The sequence below is a fragment of the Myotis daubentonii genome, chromosome 1, assembly GCF_963259705.1.
Source record: "Myotis daubentonii chromosome 1, mMyoDau2.1, whole genome shotgun sequence".
Lineage (NCBI taxonomy): Eukaryota > Metazoa > Chordata > Mammalia > Chiroptera > Vespertilionidae > Myotis > Myotis daubentonii.
In genome coordinates this window covers 25,359,835-25,386,749 of record NC_081840.1, presented here as the reverse complement: position 1 = coordinate 25,386,749, position 26,915 = coordinate 25,359,835, and the positions used below count along the sequence as shown (strand labels likewise).

At 45.9% G+C, this 26,915-nt stretch overlaps 2 protein-coding genes across 2 annotated transcripts; one reads left to right on the top strand and one right to left on the bottom strand.

The window, feature by feature from the left end:
* Positions 1 to 10,960: 10,960 nt before the first annotated feature.
* Positions 10,961 to 13,674, top strand: ADAM21 (ADAM metallopeptidase domain 21). The gene has a single exon (XM_059665597.1). It carries the CDS (start codon positions 11,093 to 11,095, stop codon positions 13,256 to 13,258), a length of 2,166 nt encoding a protein of 721 aa, XP_059521580.1. The 5' UTR covers positions 10,961 to 11,092; the 3' UTR covers positions 13,259 to 13,674.
* Positions 13,675 to 22,640: 8,966 nt separating this feature from the next.
* Positions 22,641 to 25,414, bottom strand: ADAM20 (ADAM metallopeptidase domain 20). The gene has a single exon (XM_059665502.1). The coding sequence runs from the start codon at positions 25,258 to 25,260 to the stop codon at positions 23,029 to 23,031; it is 2,232 nt and encodes a 743-aa protein (XP_059521485.1). The 5' UTR covers positions 25,261 to 25,414; the 3' UTR covers positions 22,641 to 23,028.
* Positions 25,415 to 26,915: the final 1,501 nt, after the last annotated feature.

Sequence of the window (26,915 nt, the reverse complement as noted above, 5' to 3'; positions counted from 1 at the left end):
TGAGCAATGACCACCAAGGGGCAGGTACTCTGACCAGTAGCTATGATGTGCACTGACCACCAGGGGGCAGACTCTCGATGCAGGAGTTGCCATGACCCGCACTAGCCATCGTATCTAATAATAGACAAACATGGTAATTAACCGTACCACCAACACGCTTCCCAATGGCTAATCAGGGCGATATGCAAATTAACAGCCAACCAAGATGGCGGCTGGCAGCCAGGCAGCTGAAGCAAACAGGAGGCTTGCTTGCTCCAGTGATGGAGGAAGCCAAGCTTACCCGCCTGCCGCTGCTGGCCTCTGAGCTGCACTCTAAGCAACTATGTCGCAATTATAGAAGCTAAACAAACCCCAGAAACCTGCTTTCAGCCAGCCGGGCCTCAGAGCTGGAGTTGCAACAGTGTTTCAATTATAGAAGCTAAACAAAGCCCAGATACCTGCTTTCAGCAGCTGAGGTCTCAGAGCTGGAGCCGAGCCACAGAGCTAAAGCCGGCTCTCAGTTCCGGTGACAGCCATAGAAGGTAAATAAATCCCAGAATAAAAAAAAAAAAAGGAGAGGTTGGGAGCTTCAGTCACCCACCAGCCTGAAAACAGCCCTCAGCCCCTCACCCAGACTGGCCAGGCACCCCAGTGGGGACCCCCACCCTGAAGGGGGTGTGACCAGCTGCAAACAGCCATCATCCCTTCATCCAGGCTGGCCAGACACCCAAGCGGGACCCCCAACCTGATCCGGGACACCCTTCAGGGCAAACCAGCCGGCCCCCACCCATGCACCAGGCCTCTATTCTATATAGTAACAAGGTAATATGCAAACTGACCCTAACAGCAGAAAGACTGGGAATGACTGGTCACTATGACACACACCGACCACCAGGGGGCAGACGCTCAATGCAGGAGCTGCCCTCTGGTGGTCAGGGCGCTCTCACATGGGAGGAGCTCTGCTCAGCCACAAGCCAGACTGATGGCTGCCAGTACAGCAGTGGTGGTGGGAGCCTCTCCTGCCTCCTCAGCAGTGCTAAGGATGTCCGACTGCAGTTTAGGCCTGCTTCCCGCTGGCAAGTGGACATCCCCCAAGGGCTGCCGGGCTGCCAGAGGGATGTCTGATTGCCATCTTAGGCCCAATTCCCCGGGGAGCAGGCCTAAGCCAGCAGGTGGTCATCCCCTAAGGGGTCCCAGACTGCGAGGGGGCACAGGCCAGGCTGAGGGACCCCCCGCCCGAGTGCACAAATTTTTGTGCACCGGGCCTCTAGTTTAAAAATAAACAGCACCACAGACCTGGTATTGACAAATCAACATTCGGCTTCCCCCAAGTGGGACACAGGCCCCACCATCACCCCGGAGCGACATCTCGCCAAATTGCAACCAATGCTGACAAGACCTCATGGCGCAAAATGCGGCCCACAGCCCAGCCCAGCCTGGAAATAGTTGCTGTGGGTGCCGGGTAATGACGTCACACAGAAATGCTCAGCTTCCTCTCCCTAGCAACTAGCCTCCTTGGAGTTTCTTCAGCCCAGGAACCCGATTTGCTTTATAGCCAGGTGCAAACATTTTACAGTTCAACCAAATGTTTGTGAAGCGTTTTCCTGTGCCTCATCTCATTTGATCCTCACAGAAGTCCTGGAGTAGGTAGATAGGAGATTCAGTAGAAAGACAATGGAGATTTAGAAAGTTTAGACACTTGACCCGACTGAAAAGAAGAAATGGTGGAACTTAAAAATGACTTCAGGTTTTCTCACTGTGCAGAATAGTCAAACGCTGCTATAGTTCAATATTTTACCCTTTCTTCTCCCTGCGTGATCTATAATAATGTGCTTCATGTTGATATTTACTTCTGAGTTGCTGACAATTACCTGAAAGCAAAGTTGGGGTGCTTCACTGGGCTGGAAAAAGTTTAGCTAAATCAGAAAACAGATCTAATTAAGCAAGTTTATCTATCCTATATAATAAAAGGCTAATATGCAAATAGACCAAAAAGTGAACAACCGGACAACCAGTCACTATGACATGCGTTGACCACCAGAGGGCGTGTCAGAACATGGTGAACATTGACTTCAGCGGGATGGTGGAGCAGGTGAGTGGGGGTGCCAGAATAAGGCAGGGCATTGGCTGCTGTCATCAGGGTGAGCCTCTGGTGGTTACTAAAAATTCTTTGCTCCCATGTGCCGCAGTCCCACCTGGCATTCACACCTGCTCCCGGCGCTGGCACTGCTTGCACCTACTGAAAGCGCTGGAGCTGCTATTCGCACCCACTGCCAGTGCCAGCCCCACTTGCACCCGCAGCTGGCGCTGGAGCTGCTACTCACACCCACTGCCAGTGCCCAGCACTGGTCCCAATCATGCGGCACCATCAGCAGGTGTGAGCAGTGGCTGCCAGCCTGATTGCCCCTGAGGGCTTCTTCACCTCCCCCTGCTCCTGAGGGGCAATCAGGGCAGCAACCACCGCTCAGGCATCAGGCCTGGGAAAGGAGCCAATCCTGTGATCGGAGGGTGATGGGGGTTGATGCCTCTGGCCGAGGCGTCAGGCCTGGGCGGGGGGCAGAGCCAGCAATTGGAGGGGTCTGGGAGTCTCCTGCCCAGGCCTGACGCCTGAGCCAGAGGCATTAGGCCTGAATGGGGGGCAGAGCTGATGATCAGGGGGATATGGGGGCCCCCTGCCCAGGCCTAAAGCCTGGGCCAGAGGCATCAGGCCTGGGCAGGGGGTGGAGCCAGCAATCAGAGGAGTCTGGGGATCCCCTGCCCAGGCCTGATGCCTCTGGCCAAGGTGTCAGGCCTGGGAGAGGGTCTGATCTGGCGATCGGAGGGAGATGAGGGTCCCCTGCCCAGGCCTGATGCCTGGTCCAGAGGCATCAGGCCTGGGTGGGGAGCAGAGCTGGCGATGGGGGGGCGGGGTGTCCCCTGACCAGGCCTGACGCCTCTGGCCGAGACATCAGGCCTGGGTAAGGGGCCCATCTGGTGATTGAAGGGTGATGGGGGTCGACGCCTCTGGCTGAGGCATCAGGCCTGGGTGAGGGCGGAGCCGGTGATCAGGGGGAGATGGGGGTCCCCTGCCCAGGCCTAAAGCCTGGGCCAGAGGCGTCAGGCCTGGGGGGGGGGGTGTGGAGGCAAACCAGCAATTGGTGTGAACTACAGAGGAAACACCTTTTCTGACCACTCATTGGTTAAGCTCCCTGTATGCCACTGGTAATATTCTTAGTAACTTGGATAATAAGAATCCAAAAAGGTGATCTAGGGTTTTTCACCACACTCCTGGCAAAAAAAACGAAGGTCCGCTGCTAGAGGGCTAAGAAATGTCATATCCTGCCCTAGCTGGTTTGGCTCAGTGGATAATGCCTTGGCCTGCTGATGGCAGGGTCTGAGTTCAATTCTGACCAAGAGCATGTACCTAGGTTGCAGGCTCCTCCCTGGCCGGGGCCCAGGTCAGGACTCATGCAGGAGGCAACCAATCAAAGTGTTCCTCTCACTTTGATGTTTCTCTTTGTCTTTCCTTTTCTCTTCCACATTCTCTAAAAATCAATGGAAACATATCCTCAGGTGAGGATAAAAAAAATAATAAAGAAATTATTATTATATGAAAGACACATCTTGAAAATGCCTAAAGAAAGTTGTCATTTTTTCATGGTGAAGGGACTGGAGTCCGTGTTGATGAAAAAACCTTGCTGGCTGCGGTAACTGGCAGTGGCTGCAGCAGCGGGGTGATGGGGCTGGTGCCTTCCCCTGATCAACCCGGTCACCTCCCACAAAGGGAGGCCAGACTGCAGCTTAGGCCCTATCCCCAAGGGGAGCAGGGGGTGGGCCTAAGCCATCACTAGGACATCCCCTGAGGGCTCCCAGTATGTGAGAGGGGGCAGGCTGGGCTGAGGGACACTTCCCCCCCCCAGTGCACGAATTTTGTGCACCGGGCCCCTAGTCCTATCTAATAAAAGAGAAACATGGTAATTAGCATACAACTGCTACCCTTCCCATTGGCTAATCAGGCTGATATGCAAATTAACTGCCAGCCAAGATGGCGGCCGGCAGCCAGGCAGCTGGAAGCTAACATGAGGCTTGCTTGCTTCAGTGATGGAGAACTCCAACATTCCCCGCCTGCCTTGCCAGCCTCTGAGCTTGCAGTTTGAAACATTGTAACAAATATAGAAGCTAAACAAAACCCCAGAAACCAGCTTTCAGCCGGCCGGGATCTCAGAGCTGGAGTTGATGCAGTGTTTCGATTATAGAACCTAAACAAACCAGATACCTGCTTTCAGCAGCAGAAGCCTCAGAGCTGGAGCCAGAGCTAAAGCTGCCCCAGAATAAAAAAGAAAAAAAAAGAAAAAAAGGAGCGGTTGGGAGCTTCAGTCACCCGCCAGCCTGAAAACAGCCCTCAGCCCCTCACCCAGACTGGCCAGGCACCCCAGTGGGGACCCCCACCCTGAAGGGTGTGTGACCAGCTGCAAACAGCCATCATCCCCTCACCCAGGCTGGCCAGGCACCCCAGTGGGGACCCCCACCCTGATCCGGGACACCCTTCAGGGCAAACCAGCCGGCCCCCACCCATGCACCAGGCCTCTATCCTATATAGTAAAAGGGTAATATGCCTCCCAGCACCGGGATCAGCTGAGCCGAGAGGCCTCCTGGCACCGGGATCAGCGTGACAGGAGCAGCGCCCAAACCCCCTGATCGCCCTGCGGCTCTGTGTGTGACAGGGGGCGGTGCCCCAACTCCCCTATCGGCCATACTCTGTGAGTGACAGGGGGAGCTCCTCAATCCCCTGATCGGCCCTGCTCTGTGCATGACATGGGGGAGCTCCCCAACCCCCTATGGGCCCTGCTCTGTGTGTGACAGAGGGGAGCTCCCTAACCCCCTGATCGACCCTGCTCTGTGCATGACAGGGGGGAGCTCCTCAACCCCTGATCAGCCCTGCTCTGTGCGTGACAGGGGGGAGCTCCCCAACCCCCTGATGGGCCCTGCTCTGTGCATGACAGGGGGTGGCACCGCAACTTCCCCATCGACCCTGCCTTGAGTGTGACAGGGGGCAGTGCCCCAACCCCCCAATCGGCCCTATCCTGAGCGTGACTGAGGGTGGCATCGCAACCTCCTGATCCGCCCTGCTCTGTGCATGACAGGGGGCGGCGCCCCAACTCCCCAATCAGCCCTGCTCTGAGCCCGACCAGGGGCTGCACCTAGGGATTGGGCCTGCCCTCTGCCTTCCGGGAGCAGACCTAAGCCAGCAGGTCGTTATCTCCTGAGGGGTCCCAGACTGCGAGAGGGCACAGGCCGGGCTGAGGGACCCCCCCTTCTCCCCGAGTGCACAAATTTTTGTGCACCGGGCCTCTAGTCCTATCTAATAAAAGAGAAAAATGGTAATTGGCGTACGACGATACCCTTTTCATTGGCTAATCAGGGCTATATGCAAATTAACTGCCAACTAAGATTGGCAGTTAACTGCCAACTAAGATTGGCAGTTAACTGCCAACAAGATGGCGGTTAACTGCCAACAAGATGGCGGTTAATTTGCATATGTAGGCACAATGCAGGGAGGCGAAAGGGAAAGCAGGAAGAAGCCCCCTGACACTGACAGTGATCAGAAACCCAGGGGGGAGTTAAGAGCTGGGGGGCAGGGCAAAGGCGGCTTTGGGCCGCCTTTGCCCTGCCCCCCAGCCATGATCGGAGAATCAGGCGCCTTTGCCGCCCTGGCCAGTGATAGCAGGAAGTAGGGGTGGAGCCAGCGATGGGAGCTGGGCACGGTCGAAGCTGGCAGTCCCAGGAGGTAGGGGTCCCTTGCCTGGGCCTAAAGCGAAGCCCATGATCGCGGGGCCGCTGCAGCTGCGGGTCCCCGCTGCCCGAGCCGGACGCCTCAGCCAGAGGCATTAGGCCTGGGCAGGGGCAGAGCCTGCAACCGTGGGGAGCTGGGGGTCCCCTGCCCAGTCCTGACACCTCTGCCAGAGGCCTCAGGCCTGGTCAAGGGGCCGATCTGGTGATTGGTGATCGGAGGGTGATGAGGGTCAACTCCTCTGGCCGAGGCATCAGGCCTGGGCGGGGGGCTGAGCCGGGGGTTGGGGGGATATGATGGTCCCCTTGCCCAGGCCTGAAGCCTGGGTCAGAGGCGTCAGGCTTGGGCGGGGGGTGGAGCAAGCGATCAGAGGGAGATGGGGGTCCCCTGCCCAGGCATGATTCCTGGGCCAGAGGCCTCAGGCCTGGGCGGGGGCCAGAGCCAGTGATCAGGGGGAGATGGGGGTCCCCTGTCCAAGCCTGACACCTCTGGTGGAGGCGTCAGGCCTGGGCAAGGGGCCGATCAGGCGATTGGAGGGTGATGGGGGTCTACGCCTCTGGCCGAGGCATCAGGCCTGGGCTGGGGGCAGAACCAGTGATGGGGGAAATGAGGGTCCCCTGCCCAGGCCTGACGCCTCTGTCAAAGGCGTCAGGCCTGGGCAAGGGGCCGATCCTGCGATTGGAGGGTGATGGGGGTCAATGCCTGAGGGCTCCCAGTATGTGAGAGGGGTCAGGCTGGGCTGAGGGACACTCCCCCCCCCCCCCCACACACACACCCAATGCACGAATTTCGTGCACCGGACCCCTAGTATATATATAAAAGCCTAAGCGACCGAACAACCAGTCGCTATGATGCACAATGACCACCAGGGGGCAGATGCTCAACACAGGAGCTGCCCCCTAGTGGTCCGTGTGCTCCCATAGCAAGAGCATCTCTCAGCTGACCTACCCAGCCCAGCAGCCCACCAGCCAGGCGGCAGCCGCTCACTCCTTCAGTAGTCTTGCAGGTACAATCTCCAGAGAATGGGCCAGGCACCAAACAATCCTGACAGTGCTGCTGGCCTCCTGGAAGTTGGCCTGCGGCACTGCGGCCACTTCCCCTCCATAGATTCTCCTCAAGGAAGAAATAATATAAAAGCATCCGCCAATGGGCCCCTAACAAACAGCCTGAATGTCAGCAGGACGGGAATCCCAGGCTTCAAGGGTGTCCCGCTGCCTTCTCAGAAGGCCGATCATGTCCCGGCCCAACCCCAACCCCCCTTAGGGTCCCACTGTGCACAGATTCGTGCACCTGGCCTCTAGTACATATATAAAAGGCTAAGTTGACTCACACATGCACAATACATATAAACCTCTCGCTGGCACTAATTGCATGTATGTGTTTCAATCCATCATTGTTGATCGTGAATTTGGTTTACACTTCTATTGTAAAGAAAGGGCGAATAGCAATATTAAAATATTTCTTCTAATTAATTTCCTTTCAATGTGCATGAGTCCGTGCACCAGGACACTAGTGTTTGTCATAATGTTGATATGTCCTTCCTCTTAGAAAACCACCAGTCTCTCTAATCAACAGATTCTGGATCTGAAAGTTGACTTTGTTCCAAGAAATGAACTGAGATCATGATTTTATATCCCTTTAAAAAAGAATCTATCCAGAGTTAGAGTTAACACTTCATTGAATTAGTTTTTACCCTATGCAATATTTACATAGTTGAAATCTTATAGATGATATATTTTGGCAAATACTATACCATAAATTCTCTCACAAACCATTTTGAGCATATTTTTCTTAAAAACATTATAATTCATAGGAGATGCAATTTCAAAAACTTGTATACAAAACAAAATAGCAAGGTTATAAATTATATAATTTAAAATATATTGAATATGGTGCCCTAACCGGTTTGGCTCAATGGATAGAGCGTCAGCCTGCAGACTCAAGGGTCTCAGGTTCGATTCTGGCCAAGGGCATGTACCTTGGTTGCAGGCACATCCCCAGTAGGGAGTGTGAAGGAGGCAGCTGATCGATGTTTCTAACTCTCTATCCCTCTCCCTTCCTCTATGTAAGAAATCAATAAAATATATTTAAATATATATATATTTATATATATATTGAATATGGTAATTTCAAAGGGTATTACAGAATATTAATATTGTCTTGATTACTGAAGATATATGCTGAATGTAGAATTTGATCTTGACCTAGAAAGTTATTATAATGTAGTCCAATAGTGAGAAGTGATTAACAGTCTAGGCCAGTGCCATTGCATGAGCAAAATTATTGAGCAGAAATGCATCTGCACTGTAGGAGGCTATAGAATGGAGTTGAGGAGGCTACCCATTTCCATTTATATTAAAGTCAGACATAAATTTGTATAGAAATTGTGGAACCAGAGCAAGATATTCTTCAGAGGCAGTTGTTTCTGGGGAAGTGAAAGATTCTTGTTGCTAAGCAGCTAAATATAGAATTTAGTCACCTGAGAGACAAACAGGGGTGGGCTAATGTTTCCCTTTGTTATGTGAGGTCTCAACGACCAATCTTTGTTCATTGATGAGTGTAGTACTAACAGTCTAGGAAGAAAAGATCATGGAAACTACTGTTTCTTCTGCTGGTAAGTCATTCATCAAATTTGGCTCTATGTACAAGCTGATAGCCAGAATATTATGTTGGACTAGAGGCCAGATACATGAAATTTGTGCAAGGGGCTCGGCCCTCGCAGCCCCACCTCCTCGGTCAGCCCTTGCATTCCCCTCTTCATTGGGAAGGTCGTCTGGACACTTGCTCTGCTGTTCGGTCTAATTAGCATATTAGCTCCTTATTATATAGGATAATGTGAAGTTTAATTTTTGTTTTGTTTTCCTTTTTAAAGATAAGAGAGACTTGAGCGTGAGTGGGGTAAGGTGTTGTGGATAGTTTGATTAACCATTCCAGTTTACCTAGGACTGAAGGGGTTGCTGGGATACAAGACTTGTGGTTTAAAAACCAGGAACTGAGACAATCTAGGGCAGTGGTCGGCAAACTGCGGCTCGCAAGCTACATGCGGCTCTTTGGCCTCTTGAGTATGGCTCTTACACAAAATACCACATGTGGGCGCGCACGTACAGTGCGATTGAAACTTCGTGGCCCATGCGCAGAAGTCGGTTTTCGGCCTGGGCGAGTCTATTTTGAAGAAGTACTGTTGATATTTTGCTCTGTTGACTAATGAGTTTGCCGACCACTGGGACTCTAGGGCAAACTAGAATGAGTTGCTTACCCTAATTATCAGTTAAAAACTGGTAAAATAACCTGACTAGTGTGGCTCAGTGGTTGAGCATTGACCTATGAACCAGGAGATCACAGTCAGGGCACATGCCTGGGTTGGGGCTTAATCCCAGGTTGGGGACATGATTGCCCTTATTATATTAGGTAGCCAACTGATGATTCTCTCTCATCATTGATGTTTCCATCTCTCTCCCCTTCTCCTTTCCCCTCTCCCGCTGAAATCAATGAAAACACATTTTTAAAAACTGATAAAATAAGACAAAATAGAGTTGAAAGTAGGGAAAATTGACCGGATCAGTCCTCAAGTACGTAGGAGATGTGATCTTGGATTGGGATATAGAGTAGGGTAAAGGAAAAGTAGAAATGGGCATGAATTCAGATTAGTTTGTACTGGTGAAAATCTTAGAAGCCATTTTATCTTTGAATTTGGCATCACTGTAGATATACATTTATACTGTGTTCCAAAGTGATAAATCCATTTTATATTGTGCCCCAATGGCCACAAACACCCCCCAAATTTTGGCATAAGTGTTGCTGTGGTGTATGGGAGTTTTGGTATAGAAATGGAAAAAGTATATGACAGAATTAAACCAGTTTTCTTTCTTTTGCAAATTAGAATTACTGTAGAGCTTTTGGGAATTAAAGGTTTTGTCAGAAAGTGGTTGAAGTGATAGAACTGACCAACTAGACTCAAATGGAATGGAACTGAAGGCAGAGGCATGAGATTGAGAGAAATGGGAGATAATGAAAGACAAAAATATGTGGGTTCTCTTTGAGTTTAAGGAATAGGTATAGCATGAGTACGGAGAGCTGGAATGATTACAGTTATTGGTAAGTTGCTTGGGGTATAAGAAATGGTTTGGTTTTGCTTCATTTGGTGACGACGAGGTATAGATTATGGCTATGGGTGGGTAAACTGAGGTACACTGAAGCTGAATTGGAGAGGTTGAAAAATCCATCTGGTTTTCAGATGAGTTGTCTATATACTTGCTATCATTTTTCATGATTTTTGATGGAGCATAAGACTGTCTTGAAGTTTGTATAAGAATGATAGGGAGTGGTTAATGGAAGAGTGAGGAGAAAAAAGTTAAAAATTAGTGTAGTGAAATGTAGCAGGATGAATAGTTTGGAAATGACTTCATGGGGAGAATAGGAACCCAGACTCTGAACCATGAAGTATATAGGGCTTCTGAGAATTGGATTTCGCTAAAGCAGCGGTTCTCAACCTGTGGGTCGCGACCCTTTTGGGGGTCGAACGACCCTTTCACAGGGGTCGCCTAAGACCATCAGAAAACACATATATAATTACATATTGTTTTTGTGATTAATCACTATGCTTTCATTATGTTCAATTTGTAACAATGAAAGTGGGGGTCACCACAACATGAGAAACTCTATTAAAGGGTCACGGCATTAGGAAGGTTGAGAACCACTGCTCTAAAGTGAGCTTTAGGGAAAGCTCAAGTTTAATATGATAAGTATATATAGAGGAGCTCTGTGAAGAGGTTTAGGATTCATTTTGGTTCTCTTTCTCCTTCTTTCTCCCTCTTTCTTTGTCATAAAAAAAATAGAGCTGAAGTCATAAAGGAAGCTGTATGGACAGATGACATAGAAGGATTTGAATCAGGTTAAAAGAAGTATTGACTAGGGATTAATTCAGAGTCCAGCAGATTATTGGTAGTGGGTCAGGCATCTTCATTTCCATTTCCCCTACGCAAGCCTAATCAGATTAAATTAAAACCCAAGTACATCCAACTGCACCAATTATCAACATATGGCCAATTCTGTGTTATCTATAACCCCCAACTGCCCGCCCCCATTTATTGAAAGCAAATCTAAAGCATTTTCATGATTTATTAATCACTTTTCACCATTCAATTCTTTCTCCCACTTTCCTTACTTCCCATCACCTTCCCCACCCTTGTTTTTATTTTCAATTTCAGCACTGAAGCTCTGCCAGGAATCAGATCCTTAAAGGCCAGCTCTGCACAATGACCAGCTCAGAGGCAGGAGCCAGACCAACAGTGCCTCACACACTCTTTTTGTCTGGATAGATGACTCCGTAATGGCAGCTCCATAATGGAGGCTAGTGAGGCCAGGGTGTCCATGAGAATTGTTATCCTGCTGCTCTGGCTTGGGGTGTTTGTGTCCCTTTCTGGCCTCTCCCAGGCTAGGCTTTCTCAACACCTCAGCTCCCCAGAAGTGGTGGTCCCCCTGAAGGTGACAAGCAAAAGCAGAGGTTCACAGGTTCCAAGCTGGCTCTCCTATAGCATTCAGTTAGGGGGCTGGAGACACATTATCCACATGAGGGTCAAGAAGTTCCTGGTTTCCAGACACCTACCAGTGTTCACCTACACAGACCAGCATGTCCTCCAGGAGGATCAGCCTTTTGTTCCTGATGACTGCTACTACCATGGCTATGTGCAGGGGGTCCCAGGGTCCCTGGTGGCCCTCAGTACCTGTTCTGGAGGTTTTCGAGGAATGCTACAGATAAATGACCTTGCTTATGAAATCGAGCCCATCAGGCACTCTACCACATTTGAACACCTGGTGTATAAGATAGACACTAATGAGACACAATTCCCACCAATTCAATGTGGCTTAACAAAGAAGGATGTAGCACACCAACAACTGGGATTAGAAGAGGCTGCCGCAAAAACAACTCTGAAACAAAATTCAACTGATAACTGGTGGACCCACTCATGGTTTCTGGAGCTGGTTGTGGTGGTAGATCGAAATTTCTTCATTTACTCCCAAAGTAACTTCTCAAAGGTGCAGGAAGATGTATATCTTGTTATCAACATAGTGGATTCCATTTATCAGCAGTTGGATACCTATGTGATTTTGATTGCGATTGAGATTTGGAATCATGAAAATGTTTTCTCAATGATAAGCATAGAACAGGTTCTGGAGGATTTTGCTCAGTGGAAACAAATCAGTCTTTCGAGGCTACGTTGTGATGCTGCCCATATTTTCATTAAAAATTCATTTATACGTACACTTGGTATAGCCTATGTTGCAGGAATATGTCGTCCTCCTATCGACTGTGGAGTTAATAATTTCCAAGAAGACCCCTGGTCTCTTTTTGCCCTCACCGTGGCCCATGAGTTAGGCCATACTTTGGGTATGCAGCATGATGAAGAATTCTGCTGGTGTGGGCAAAGTGGTTGCATCATGAGTGCTATTAGAATGCCGGCAGAAAGATTCACCAACTGTAGTTATGCCGATTTTACAAAGACCACTTTAAACCAGGGATCATGTCTGCACAATCTTCCAAGTACAGGGGAAATGCTTATGCTGAAGCGCTGTGGAAATGATGTGGTTGAAGAAGGAGAGGAGTGTGACTGTGGATCTGTAAAGCAGTGTGAACAAGATCCCTGTTGTCTGTTGAACTGCACTCTGAGCCCTGGTTCTACTTGTGCTTTTGGGCTCTGTTGCAAAGACTGCAAGCTCATGCCACCAGGGACTCTGTGCAGACAACAGATCAGTGAATGTGACCTTCCAGAGTGGTGCAATGGGACATCCCACCAGTGCCCAGAAGATGGATATGTGCAGGATGGGATTCCCTGTGGTGACAATGCCTACTGCTATGAAAAGAGTTGTAATAGCCACGACAAACAGTGCAGGGCGATTTTTGGAGAAGATGCAAGGAGTGCATCTCAGGAATGCTACAAAGAAATCAACTCCCAGGGAAACGTTTTTGGCCACTGTGGTCTAAATAGCACGACATACCTAAAATGTAATACCTCAGATACCTTCTGTGGGAGAGTTCAGTGTGAGAATGTAAGGAACATTCCCCATCTAAGAGATCACTCTGGTTTGCAGCACACACATATCAATGGTGTCACCTGCTGGAGTGTCGGTTATCATTTAGGGCTAAACACACCTGATATCGGTGAAGTGAAAGATGGCACCATGTGTGGTTCAAGAAAGATCTGCATACAGAAGAAGTGTGTCAGTCTCCCCCTCCTATCACAAGTCTGCCTGCCTGAGACCTGCAACATGAAGGGAGTCTGCAATAATAAACATCACTGCCACTGTGGCTATGGGTGGTCCCCGCCCTACTGCCTGCACAGAGGCTATGGAGGTAGTGTTGACAGTGGCCCGGCATCTGCCAGAAAAGGCGTGTTCTTTCTAGTTATGATTCTTAGTTTGTCTGTTTTGCTCCTACTGTTGACTACTGTATTTATATATCTCCAAAAACGTGTTGGTCCCTGGAAGACCAAGGCTCACCCTTCCGATTAAGAAAATGCCTCTAATTTAATATCTTACGCATTATAAAGTTTTAATTTCTTGGAGGTAGCAATGTTACGTGCCTGAAGCACATTTCCGACAGAGAGTTAGAAAATGCAGAGACCTTCCTTTATATAGATCAATATCAGAAACATTGCCATCAAGAAAAGGTTATTCCCAACATCTTCCTAACTACTATTCATTGTGTAAACAGCAAATAAAGCTCCAGTTTCCCTCTGAGTTGGTACAATTTGTGTTTCTTGAGTGCATATATGACTCATGGGAAAGCTGGGAGACAGACATCTAAAGGCCTATAAGTGAGTCTTGCCTCTCCATTTATTCCCAAAGTAATTTCTCAAAGGTAAAGAGAATACGTTTCTTGTTGTGAACATAGTGAATACCATTTATCAACAGTTGGGTACTTATGTGATTTTTTAAAAAATATATTTTATTGATTTTTCACAGAGAGGAAGGGAGAGAGATAGTTAGAAACATCGATGAGAGAGAAACATCGATCAGCTGCCTCCTGCACATCTCCCACTGGGGATGTGCCCGCAACCCAGGTACATGCCCTTGACCGGAATCGAACCTGGGACCCCTCAGTCCGCAGGCCGACGCTCTATCCACTGAGCCAAACCGGTTTCGGCGTATGTGATTTTGATTGGGATTGAAATTTGGAATCTTGGAAATGTTTTCCCAATGATAAGCATAGAACAAGTTGAGACTGCAAGTTCATGCCATCAACAGAATTCTGTAGAAACCAGGTCAATGAATATGACCTTCCAGAGTGGTGCAATGGGACACCCCATCAATGCCCAGAGGATGGATATGCACAGGCCTGGATTCCCTGTAGGGACAGTGTCTCCTATTATCAAAAGAGATGTAATGAAGTTGGGAAAATTACTTAAAATTTCTAACATTCTGCTCCAAAATCTGAAAAGGAAGAGGATACTATTGCTTGTCCCACCCAAACTATTGGGTCTGTTTGGTAACCAAAAGAAATTCCTGTTAAAGTATAAACAAATTATTGTCTAATAAAAACTCCTGGCCCTGTACCCTCTGTGTTTTCTAACCAAGTTTGTCTGCTTTCTTTGCCTTAATTTAGTGGTTTGGTATCCTCTTGGAGTATTTTCTTTGAATACCAGAACATACTCTCTGTGAGGGCAGGGTTGTTTATATCTGTTTTTGCACACTGTTTCATCCCAATATATAGAACAGTGCTTTATATACAATAAATATTTGAAAAATATTATAAATGGATTATCAATTAAATGAAATTAATTAGGAAAATTAAAAATAAAACTCCTGTTTTTATTTTTTTAAAATATATTTTTATTGATTTTTTTTACAGAGAGGAAGGGAGAGGGATAGAGAGTTAGAAACATCGATGAGAGAGAAACATCGATCTGCTGCCTCCTGCATACCCCACACTGGGGATGTGCCCGCAACCAAGGTACATGCCCTTGACAGGAATCAAACCTGGTACCCTTTAGTCCATAGGCCGACGCTCTATCCACTGAGCCAAACCAGTCAGGGCTTACTCCTGTTTTTAAAACCACTGAAGGTCCTGCTCAAAACTGGACATTGAATATTTAAAATAGTGTGTATTTATAATGCTCCCTTTGGTTCTTACCCTTCAGCAGCCTCTTTGTCCCAAATTTATCTTCCTATTCTGTTTTCAATGCTTTTGGAAAGCCTGTCTCTTGGAAATACATATCTAATCAGGTAACCTCTATGTATGATCTAGATAACTTCTACATGATAGTCTTTGTATATTGAGTCAGATGATCTTTTTGATATCATTATCCATTATGTTTTGCATACTTTTCACCCTCTGAATATTTTCTGTTATGAATATACTTGAATGTGTTGTGTTTCTGCACATCTGTACATGCAATTCTCATTCCAAAAATGCTGTTTACCACCCCCACCCCCACCCACCATCTGTACCCAGGCCCTGGAAAACTCCAATTTTTCTCTCCATAGAGTTTAAACATCATACCTTTGGAAAGGCATTTCCTTGGGCAATGTTATGTGTTCTACTTATGTGCTTCTGTCACTTTGTGGTCATCCCTTTGATGCACTCTAGGAATATATGAGGGTAACATCTAACAACCTACCAGCCAGGGATAGAAAGAAGAAAAGGACATGTAGTAGAGCCATAGAAACAGGGAAGCATGAACCAATAACACAACCTGATTAAACTTGGAGAAGATCCACCTGTTTTAAGTGTATATGGCTATCTGGAGACAAAAGGCAGCTGTTCCAGTTTACTGTCTTTTGAAGTTGTTAAAAAAAATAATAAGGTACATTTGATGATAGTCAAATTTATCAATTGAATAATTCTTTTAAGCTTATATAGGATTTATATATTTTAAAAATATTTTTATGGCCCTAACCAGTTTGGCTCAGTGGATAGATCGTCGACCTGTGGACTGAAGTTCGATTCTGGTCAAGGGCATGTACCTCGGTTGTGGGCACATCCCAGTAGTGGGTGTTCAGGGGGCAGCTGATCGATGTTCTCTCTCATCAATGTTTCTAACTCTCTATCCCTCTCCCTTCCTCTCTGTAAAAAAATCAATAAAATATATTTTTTAAAAATTAAATATTTTTTTATGATTTTGTAGAATGAACCTCCTATTGCAAACATAGAGTCTTACCTGCTATTTCATTTGGATTCCCCAAAAAGCAAATGCTAAGACCAGGATTTAGGTTGAGTTAGCTTATTTGGAAGCACAAAAAGAGCATATTAATGAGCAAGTTCCCACTGTGAGCTACTGGGGCTATGCCCCTGCAGACTCAATAAGAGGCCATGTGAAGTATGCCTCAGAATACCCCTCCGTGACGCAGGAGAAAGCTATCAGGAAAAGAAGTGAGCTGCAACACTTAAAGTGGGAAACTGCCAGAGATGGGCATTGTCTACTGTAACTGCCGGGATGCAGGGTGGGCCATAAACCTCTACTGTATGCAGGTCCCCTAGAAAACAGATGCTAGGGCAAGGATTAAATGCAAATCTATCTTCTGCTGTACTGGCGACAACTCCTATATACACTAATGCCTCTGTACTTCACAGGAGTGTGCTTGGCCCATTCAGGACCAGGCTGGGAGCAAGAGGAGGTGAATACATCCGGAAGTAACTGTTAACCAATGAGAGATATTTTGTAAATATAACTCACAGCTCCCCCAGTCCTCATGGGATAAGTGTGAGGTGTGTGACAATGTGTCTCAGACAGGCCGCAGTAGAATTCTGTCCTGGTGGCTCACATGGTCATCCATGTATGCTTGACTTGCTTTTAACCCTTTTCTGTCTCCGTTTTCCACTCTTTCACCATGGACTCACATCTTGGGGCTGTATTTCTAATAAGCTGCCTCACACTCAAATTTTTATCTCAGGGACTCAGGGTCAGGGATGGTTAGTATCAGAAGTGTTCTTTAAAAGGAGATGTGTAGGATGTGAGATTCTAGAACTGGATTGCTTATTTGTCAGAAGGCCACTAGGACTCACAGTTGCAGCCGGTGGATTTGTAACAACTGGTGTGCTGCAACACCAGAAACTAGGACACTCACTTGAGGGTGTTTAGATGAGGTACAGATGGCAGTGGTGCCCTGGCTTATACAATAGCTCTCATGTTTGAATTAGAAATATGAAGATTATGAAGTTAGTTAACTGGTGAAGAAGCCATGAAGAAAGAAAATGACAGGCTTACTTCATATAACTCAGATATGGTGTGCACGTCCTAAGACCTCTATGACAATGTTTGAAGAGAATCTCATTCTATAGACTGTGTTGAAAATGATACCCAAGATTTGTCACAAATATGCAGATTTATAAAGGTTACTGAATTTAGAACTCTGGTATGTTTCCTATGTAAAAATCCTATTAAGGAAGAAATGCCATCCTGAGATTGAGGATGACGTTTGAGTGGCTGCATCTGAAAATTTGAATCCTGAGATTCTCATGAACACCGGGGCCAGCAGAACTCACTCCTTACCCTTGGCTGGAAGGGCTCAGCGTCTCATTGCCTGGAGACCATGTTCCACCAAAGATCATGCTTATCCTCCTAAAGATCTGTTCTTGCCTTTTCCTTATTGCACCCAGACCAATAACTAGGTCAGTACAGTTCTCAGTATGAGAAGAAGTAGATCACCGGTCAAGAGAGCTTTGAGAGCCAGGAATATATAGGAACAGATGCTGAGGATATTGTTTCAGGAGAAATAGAATATAAGATTATACAAGGGAAAGCTTTTAAATAAGGGGGTGCTCAGCCCTAGCCAGTTTGGCTCAGTGGATAGAGCGTTGGCCTGCAGACTGAAGGTCCCAGGCTCGATTCCTGGTCAGGGCACAGGCCTGGGTTGCGGGCTCAATCCTTGTTGGGGGGTGTGCAGCAGGCAGCCAATCAATGATTCTCTCTCATCATGTTTCTATACCTCTCTCCCTCTCCCTTCCTCTCTAAATAATTTTTTTTTTTAAAAAAAAAGCAATAATTCCAGCAGCACGTTAGAATCAGTTCTAGGTATCTTTGCAAGAATGTTAAATCCTGAGCACCCCCTTATTTATTTTATTTTTATTTATTTATTTTTTAAACAAATTCACTTTCTGTGAAGACCTCGGTGACTCGCTGTGTCACTGAGTCAGAAACAGTGAAGTCTCTGTAGAAGTTTTTCTTTCTTTCTTCCTTTCTTTTATATATATATTTTATTCATTTAAGAGAGGAAGGGAGAGGGAGAGAGACATAGAAACATCAATGACCTTCTGATTCATAGGTCAATTTTCAACAACTGAGCCATGCCGGCCGGCTGGAATTGTTGTATCTTTGAGGCTTGGAAATGTTGGTGGGCTATAATAATTGAGGTAGAGATACTAGAACTACTTTGGCAGAGAAGTGAATGTGGGGGTCAGAATATTTAGGGAAGAAGCTGTGTTGGAATGAATTTCTTACAAAAGACCAGAGAAACCACCGCTGACACCATTTCTCTGGAGGTCCCAGAGGAACGTCTTAACTCAAGCAATAAAAAATGCACATGCCAGCCCTGACCGGTTTGGCTCAGTGGACAGAGCGTCGGCCTGTGGACTCAAGGGTCCCAGGTTCAATTCCGGTCAAGGGCATGTACCGTGGCTGCAGGCACATACCCAGTAGGGAGTGTGCAGGAGGCAGCTAATCAATGTTTCTAACTCTCTATCCCTCTCCCTTCCTCTCTGTAAAAAATCAATAACATATATTTATTAAAAAAATAAAAAGAAAGAAAGAAATACATATGCCAGTCAGAGGAAAGCAGTCAGCATTGGGGCCTCAATGGTGGCTGTCTCTGTCGGCCTGGGTTGATGACAGGACCAGGTGCTATAGAACTGGGCTCCGTAGTGTCAGTGAAGGTCATAAGATTACAGAATAGTAAAAAAAAAAAAAAAAAAGTATTAGTCCTTAACTATTAGAACAAAGTGGTAACTACTGTAATGGGCAATAAGGCTAGCATGACGAACTCTGGGCCCTGACCTAAATATATCTGAGGCCATGTATAATAGGTTTGGGTTCTCCTAGGGATGATAGAGGAGGGGTAGACAATGAGGGCATTTATTGCACTATACAACAAAAAAAGATCAAGAGCTGGTGATCAACATACTGATGCCAACTTTTGCAGTGGGCATCTCTTGTCCAGTTTTCAAATCCTGAGTCAGATCAATCAATGAGCTATTTCCGATTGAAGGAAAAACCAGGTACCTTTCAGGAAGCACCCTGCAATGTCACCGAAAATATATGCAATAAATAACCCTTACCTTGTTTCCCCACTGGGTCTCGTTTCCCAAAGGTACTTGTTCCCCCAATGGATATACATGTACCAGAGTAACCACACAATGGGAGTAGGGGGAATTCTCAGATCTTTTGAAGACTATTGGATGCAAGGTCTGACCTGATGGAGACACCACAAAATGCCCCATGAAGGAGACCATGTTAATAAAGAAAATCCTGATCCCAGGGCATCTCCCAATGGGTCCAATGGGTCCGTGAACCCACTCTGTGGTAACTTCCCTGGCTCCCGAGTAAATAAATTCAGAAGATGACGGGGTCCTCATAATGGTCTTTGATCTATGAAGTAAGAGTTATGATAGCAAAGACCAAGTGAGAAACCCTAAATATTTCCTCCATACCCACCTATCTCCATAGCAAAACAGAAACACTAACATATCATGAATGAAACAGCAGAAATTAATGCCACCACTCAACGGTTGCAGGTGGTGATCCACATCCTATTACCATTTAATTCAATAGTATTTTTACAGCAAAGAATCACATGGGTCTTTGTGAGTGATAGTGAATTATCATCGATTTACACAAGTAGAAGCTCCAGTCATGTGCACTGTGCTGGATATAGTAACTTCACTAGAAGAGACCATCAAGAAAACCTAACAATCCCAAAATATCAGACATATGTTCTAGCAATATCTTTACCGACACAGCTCCTAGGACAATGGAAACTAAGGAGAAAATAAACAAATGGGACTACATCAAAATAAAAAGCTTCTGCATCGCAAAAGAAACCATCAACAAAACAACGAAGAAAGCCAACTTCATGGGAGAACATATTTGCCAATGTTATCAGTATATCCAATAATGGTATAATCTCCAAAATTTATAGGCAACTCATACGTTTTAACAAAAGAAGATAAACAATCCAATCAAAAAATGGGCAAAGGCCCTAACCAGTTTGGCTCAGTGGATAGAGTGTCGGTCTGAAGGGTCCCAGGTTCGATTCCGGTCAAGGGCATGTACCTTGGTTGCGGGCATATCCCCAGTAGGAAGTGTGCAGGAGGCAGCTGATGGATGTTTCTCTCTTATCGATGTTTCTGGTTCTCTATCCCTCTCCCTTCCTCTCTGTAAAAAAATCAATAAAATATATTTTTTAAAAAAAAAGGAGGCAAAGGACCTAAATAGACACTTTTCAAAAGTGGACATACAGGAGGCCAAGAGACATATGAAAACATGCTCAAAGTCACTAATCATCTGAGAGATGCAAATCAAAACGACAATGAGATACCATCTCACACCTGTCAGAATGGCTATCAACAAATCAACAAACGGCAAGTGCTGGAGAGGTTGTGGAGAAAAAGGAGCTTTTGCACTGCTGGTGGGAATGCAGACTGGTGCAGCCACTGTGGAGAACAGTTTGGAGTTTTCTAAAAAAATTAAAAATGGAATGCTCATTTGACCCCGGAATCCTACTTCTAGGAATATATCCCAAGGAATCAGAAACACCAATCAGAAAGGATATATGCACCCCTATGCTCATAGCAGCACAATTCACCATAGCTAAGATTTGGAAACAGCCTAAGTGCCCATTAGCAGATGGGTGGATTAAAAAACTGGTATATCTACACAATGGAATACTATGCTGCTTTAAAAAAGAAGGAATTCTTACCATTCACAACAGCATGAATGGACCTGGAGAGCATATTATGCTAAGTGAAATAAGCCAGTCAGAGAAAGATAAAAATCACATGATCTCACATTTGTGGAATATAATGAACAACATAAACTGATGAACAAAAATAGATCCAGAATCAGAGAAGCATCTAAGACCGTCAAACCTCAGAGGGAAGGCAGGGGAGTAGGTGGGGATAAGGGGGAGAGATCAACCAAAGGGCTTGTATGTATGCATATAAGCCTAACCAATGGACACAGACACTAGGGGCGTAAGGGCATGTGCTGGGGGGTGAGAGTGGCTGGGGAGAGGTAATGGGGGAAAAAGGAGACATATATAATACTCTAAACAATAAAGAATTTTTTTAAAAAGAAAGAAAACCTAATAATCCTAACTGTATAGGAACACAGGCAGATAGAAAATTGATCAAGAACAAAATTAAGAAATTGTCAGTATCAGGAAGGAAGGAATAAGGAGACATAGAGTTCACATAAATATAAAAAGGAAAAATAAAAGATATTATGAACACTTTATGCTAATAAATTTGAGAAAAATAAGGGGGGAAATGCCTTGAAAAACATCATTCACCAAAATTGACACAAGATTTAAAAAATGAAATAGTTCTACCTCTGTTAAAGGGATTGAATCTGAAATCATAGATTCACACAGGATTTCAACAGTTAATTTTTTCAAAAATTTTTGAGAAAACAAAGGTACTGGATTGTCAGGAATCAGAGGTCTTACCCTCATTAAACCTTATTTATAATTTCAAGGAAACGATCATATGGAATGGGTAGAGTCAGCGAGGTCCAGAAACACCAGCACCTACATTTCATGTATAACTGGGGTATGAAGGTCCTGCCAGTGCAGCCCAAAGCAAGAAAAATCTGACAGGAAACATTTGGTCCCTAGTGCGCATCCAGGTTGGCCAAGGCTTGTTCAGGCCTACAGAATAATTCTGTTTCTCTGTCTGCAAAACTGGTTTCATCCACAACGCTTTCCTTTCCAGGTGTTCATCCCTCATAAACGTCTTGCATTCTAAACTCCAACGTGGGGTCTGCTTCTGGAGAACTCCAACTATCACAAGGAAGTAATTACTGACCAAGCCCTAGGGCAGTGGTTCTCAACCTGTGGGTCGCGACCCCTTTGGGGGGTTGAACGACCCTTTCACAGGCGTCGCCTAGATACATCCTGCCTATCAGATATTTACATTACGATTCATAACAGTAGCAAAATTACAGTTATGAAGTAGCAACGAAAATAACGTTATGGTTGGGGGTCACCACAACATGAGGAGCTGTATTAAAGGGTCGCGGCATTAGGAAGATTGAGAACCACTGCCCTAGGGCCAGGGGAACAAAGAAAAGTTGAGCGTATTAAAGGAGCTCCTCTGCAGAGCAGGGACCTTTAAGGAGGGCAAGTGACCAGCTGGCGCTCACGCTTCAGGAACTTGGAGGAGGATCACCCTGCTAACCCCAGCACTGAACTCACAACTCTGAGGGTGTCCGTGGCCAGCTGGTGCTGGTGCTTCTAAGGAAGGATGAGGGTGGTTCTAACAATGCCAACAAAACTGGCATCCCAAACCGAACATGGCAACCAGAGTGAATGGCCCCAGCCAAAATGACACTATGTGTAACTTTTAGCACACAGGAAAGTACACTCCTTCTCCCCTCATCCTTCATCCCAGGCTACGTCTACTGCCCCCTTTTGGCATAGCTACCTGAAAGAGAGCTGGCAAAACAGAAATGGGGTGTATAGTGGCACATCCCAGACATTACGTCTTACAATGCAAAGGCGGGAGAAGGTTTACACCTGCTGTCTGTCCCTTCATTCAGGATACAGAAAGAGACGCCTTCCATGGAGCATTTGAGATCTTGCTCCCCAGTATGCTGTCAATTTGGCTCAAATACATTCTTTTTAAAACATATGTTTTTACTGATATTCCAGAGAGGAAAGGAGAGGAAGAGACGGAGAGAAACATCTATGTGAGAGAGAACCATTGATTGCCTGCCTCCTGCATGCCCCCTACTGGGATCGAGCTGGCAACCCGGGCATGTGCCCTGACCAGGAATCAAAAAGGTGACCTCTCAGTGCACGGGATGACATCCAACCAACTGACCCACACCAGCCAGGGCTCCAATAAATTCTTATAAACATTCTCTTTAAAAAAATAAGAGACGACTTCCAGAAAAAAAAAAGTGAACTTTTAATATTGCTTGAAACACTGAAGAGGAAGTAAGAGAGTGCTAGGAATCCTTCAGTATCATATGATCCAGACATGAGAGATCCTTAAATTTTTTCTTTAAATAGTAGGCATGTTTCTCTACTATTAAAAAACTGGAGATTTTTAAAATGAAGCAGAAGCCTTATTGTTCCCCTTTGTCCTCAGGTTCCTCTTCTTCTTTCTTTTCCTCTACCTCTTCTTCTTGTTTTCCCTCTACCTCTTCTTCCGTTTTTCTTTTCATTTTCATACAAAGCAGAAGGAAGCAACATAAAAATAAAGCCATCAAAGGAATAAGCCACAATAAAAAAAGGTAAGACAACTTTGCCTGTGGTCCTTCTTTCGTAGAAGGAGGTGGGCCGCTATCAATACTACCTCCATCGCCTTTTAGCGTGCAGTTGGGAGGTGCCCACCCCTGGCTGCAGTGGCAATGCTGTTTATTATTGCAGACTCCCCTCATGTGGCAGTTCTCATTCTGACAGTCTTCTGACACAAGAGTCATATCGACACACTTCTGGTGGACGCATATCTTTCCTGGACCACACACTGCGCCATCTTTCACTAGACCAATATCAGGTATGGTTATCCCTAAATGATAATCAGTGCCCCAGCAACTGGTGAAATTTAACTGAAGCTGATGTACTGTAGTATGTTCTGTCAGGTTAGGAATAACTGATACGTTTTCACACTGAACTCTCCCACAGAAGGTATCTAAGGTATTACATTTTCGGTATCCCTTGTCAATTAGACCACAGTGGCCAAAACGGCTTCCCTGGGAGTTGATTCCTTTGTAGCATTCCTGAGATGCACTCCTTGCATCTTCTCCAAAAATCGCCCTGCACTGTTTGTCGTGGCTATTACAACTCTTTTCATAGCAGTAGGCATTGTCACCACAGGGAATCCCATCCTGCACATATCCATCTTCTGGGCACTGGTGGGATGTCCCATTGCACCACTCTGGGAGGTCACATTCACCGATCTGTTGTCTGCACAGAGTCCCTGATGGCATGAGCTTGCAGTCTTTGCAACAGAGCCCAAAAGCACAAGCAGAACCAGGGCTCAGAGTGCAGTTCAACAGACAACAGGGATCTTGTTCACACTGCTTTACAGATCCACAGTCACACTCCTCTCCTCCTTCAACAACTAGGTTCCCACAATACTGTAACCTAAAAATATTCCCTGGAGATGGAGGAGTGTAAATACATGAACCGGTACGAATCGTAGTGTCCCAATACTGGGCATAACTGCAGTTGCTGAATTTAACTGTTAGCTGTTTCATGGCTGCCATCACGCACCACTTGAAACCACACACACACCATGCGGTGTCATGCTGCATACCCATATTATGGCCAAGCTCATGGATCACAGTAAGTGCAAAAGAGTTCACATTGTGGTCTAGGAAAACATCAACTCCAGTATTAAAGGGCTTCCGGCATACTCCTGAAGTGTAGGCAATACCAAGCTTAATCCCAAAAAATTTTTTTATGAAAAGATGGACCACATCATGTTGCAGTCGGCCATCAAGATTGACAAACTTCCAGAGACCAAAGTCATCCAGAAGCTGATCCATGTCATCAGTGGGAACTAGGTTTCTTTGATTCCAGACCTCAACTCCGGTCAAAATTACATTCAGCTTGAAAGGGCGGTATAAGAGATTTATCATACTGACAACATTAAGTAGTTCACGCTGCACCGCTGACACATTCCGTCCAGAGTAAAGGTATCGAAAGTGGTCCACAACTATTGCCAGTTCAAGAAATCGCAAGTGAGTCCACCAGTTCGCATAAGAACTTTGCATCAGAGTGGACTTAGGCAACTCTTGAAACTCCAGTTGGCGTGCTATTTTCTCTTCTGTCAAGCCACATCTCATAGGTGGGGACTGTGTACCATCACTGTCTATCTTATACACCAGGTGTTCAAATGTGGTAGAGTGCCTGATGGGCTCAATTTCATAAGCAAGGTCATTTATCTGCAGCATTCCTTGAAAACCTCCAGAACAGGTACTGAGGGCCACCAGGGACCCTGGAACCCCCTGCACATAACCATGGAAGTAGCAGTCATCAGGAACAAAAGGCTGATCCTCCTGGAGGACATGCTGGTCCGTGTAGGTGAACACTGGTAGGTGTCTGGAAACCAGGAACTTCTTGACCCTCATGCGGACAATGTGTCTCTGGCCCCCGAACCGCAGGCTGTAGGAGAGCCAGCCCGGAGCCTTAGCATCTTGGTCCCTGCTGGTCACCTTCAAGGGGATCACGACTTCTTTGGAGAAGCCCTGAGAGGGCTTGGCCTGAGAGTGGCCAGAATTGGACAGAGACACCCCAAACCAAAGCAGTAGAAGATTGACCTTGATGTGCACCAGGGCCTCACCCACTGCCATTATGGAACCATCAGTCCAGGGCAGAGAAAGGCGGAGGCATGAGGCACTGCTGGTACAGTTCCTCCCTTGAGCTGCTCAGGGTGCAGGGCTGACCTTTACAGATGTGTGTTTTCGAAGAGTTGGACCATCAGAGCTGCAGTGCTGAGAGTTGAAAATAAAGCTAAAATGGGGTGGGGAGGGAGGGAGAGTGGGAAAGAGAAGGAGAGAGAAGAAAGTGAGGTAAAGTGATTCTTCAATTGGGACAACGCTTGAATCAGTAAATTACCTGAGATTGCTCTTATTTATATGTAAGGGGAAGTGTGTGTGTGTGTGTGGGGGGGGGGGGGGGCGGGCAAAAGGGTAGGTTTCCAGAAAAACAGATGAGACTTATCATAGGTGGATCGTGGTTGAACCTGGATAGTAGATACGTAAAGATTTATTACATACTATTTTCTAAACATGTAAACTGGCATAAACATTTTTATATTAAAAACACTGACCTCTAACTCCCACATTTTTCCTCTACTCCAAATCAACTATGACCCTGATATCTTCAACAAGTATGTGGACCCCCCCGCCACCCAAAACCCACCATTTTTGGTCCCTTTATTCAAACAATTTGTTCCATCTCCCCTTTTCTCGTGCAGACATCTTATCTATTCCCCGTTCTGGTTGAAGTTAGCTATCAAAGTAAGCCCCACTTAAGGAAGTCATTAGTGTTGAGACCCCCTCCCATGAAGACAATTTTTTGTTTTATAATGCATGCTTATCTGCAGAAAGGACCAGACAAATGGCCAAGGAGCCAGCCATGCTGATGGAGTGATATGGGGTGGGGCTGCTAGTTGGGGGCAAGGCAAACAGCCCAATTGCCTACAACAGGGGTCCTCAAACTACGGCCCGCGGGTCACATGCAAATACAAATATTGTATTTGTTCCCATTTTGTTTTTTTACTTCAAAATAAGATATGCGCACTGTGCATAGGAATTTGTTCATAGTTTGTTTGTTTTTTTAAACTATAGTCCGACCCTCCAACGGTCTGAGGGACAGTGAACTGGCCCCCCGTTTAAAAAGTTTGAGGACTCTTGGCCTACAACATAAAGGCAGCAGCCTTCTCTCTAGCCAGCCCAGGGCATTATGTTCTCAATCACAAGACACTTATCTTGGTTGCATAAATACAGATTCTATTCTATGTTTTTGCATGACTGGTGAGTTAGCTGAATTGTCTAGAGAAAGTTGGACTGAGGAATTTAAACCTAGAATCAGTTTGTTAAAATGTTCAAAAGACCACAATTTGAGTGAACTGACATCACTCCTGTTGCAAATATAAATTTTAGCTCAGGCAAAAACTAATTTTTCTCATTCACTGACTTTCAGTTAAAAGTATCGATAATTTGCCTGGCTGGCATGGCTCAGTGGTTGAGTGTCGACCTATAAACCAGAAGGTCATGGTCGATTGCTGGTCAGGGCACATGCAGGGGCTGTGAGTTTGATCCAGTAGGGGACATGTAGGAGGCAGCCGATCAATAATTCTCTCTCACATCCATGTTTCTCTCTCCTTAAAATCAATAAAACCATTAAAAAAAAAAAAAAGAGCACCTGCATACATGTGGGTAATTTTTAGAATGAATAGCTACCAAAAACCAAGAATATTATTTTTTTTTAAATATATTTTTAA

Excerpts from the sequence above, each read along its gene's own strand:
- ADAM21 (XM_059665597.1), top strand. The coding sequence starts at position 11,093 with ATGGAGGCTAGTGAGGCCAGGGTGTCCATGAGAATTGTTATCCTGCTG.
- ADAM20 (XM_059665502.1), bottom strand. The coding sequence starts at position 25,260 with ATGGCAGTGGGTGAGGCCCTGGTGCACATCAAGGTCAATCTTCTACTG.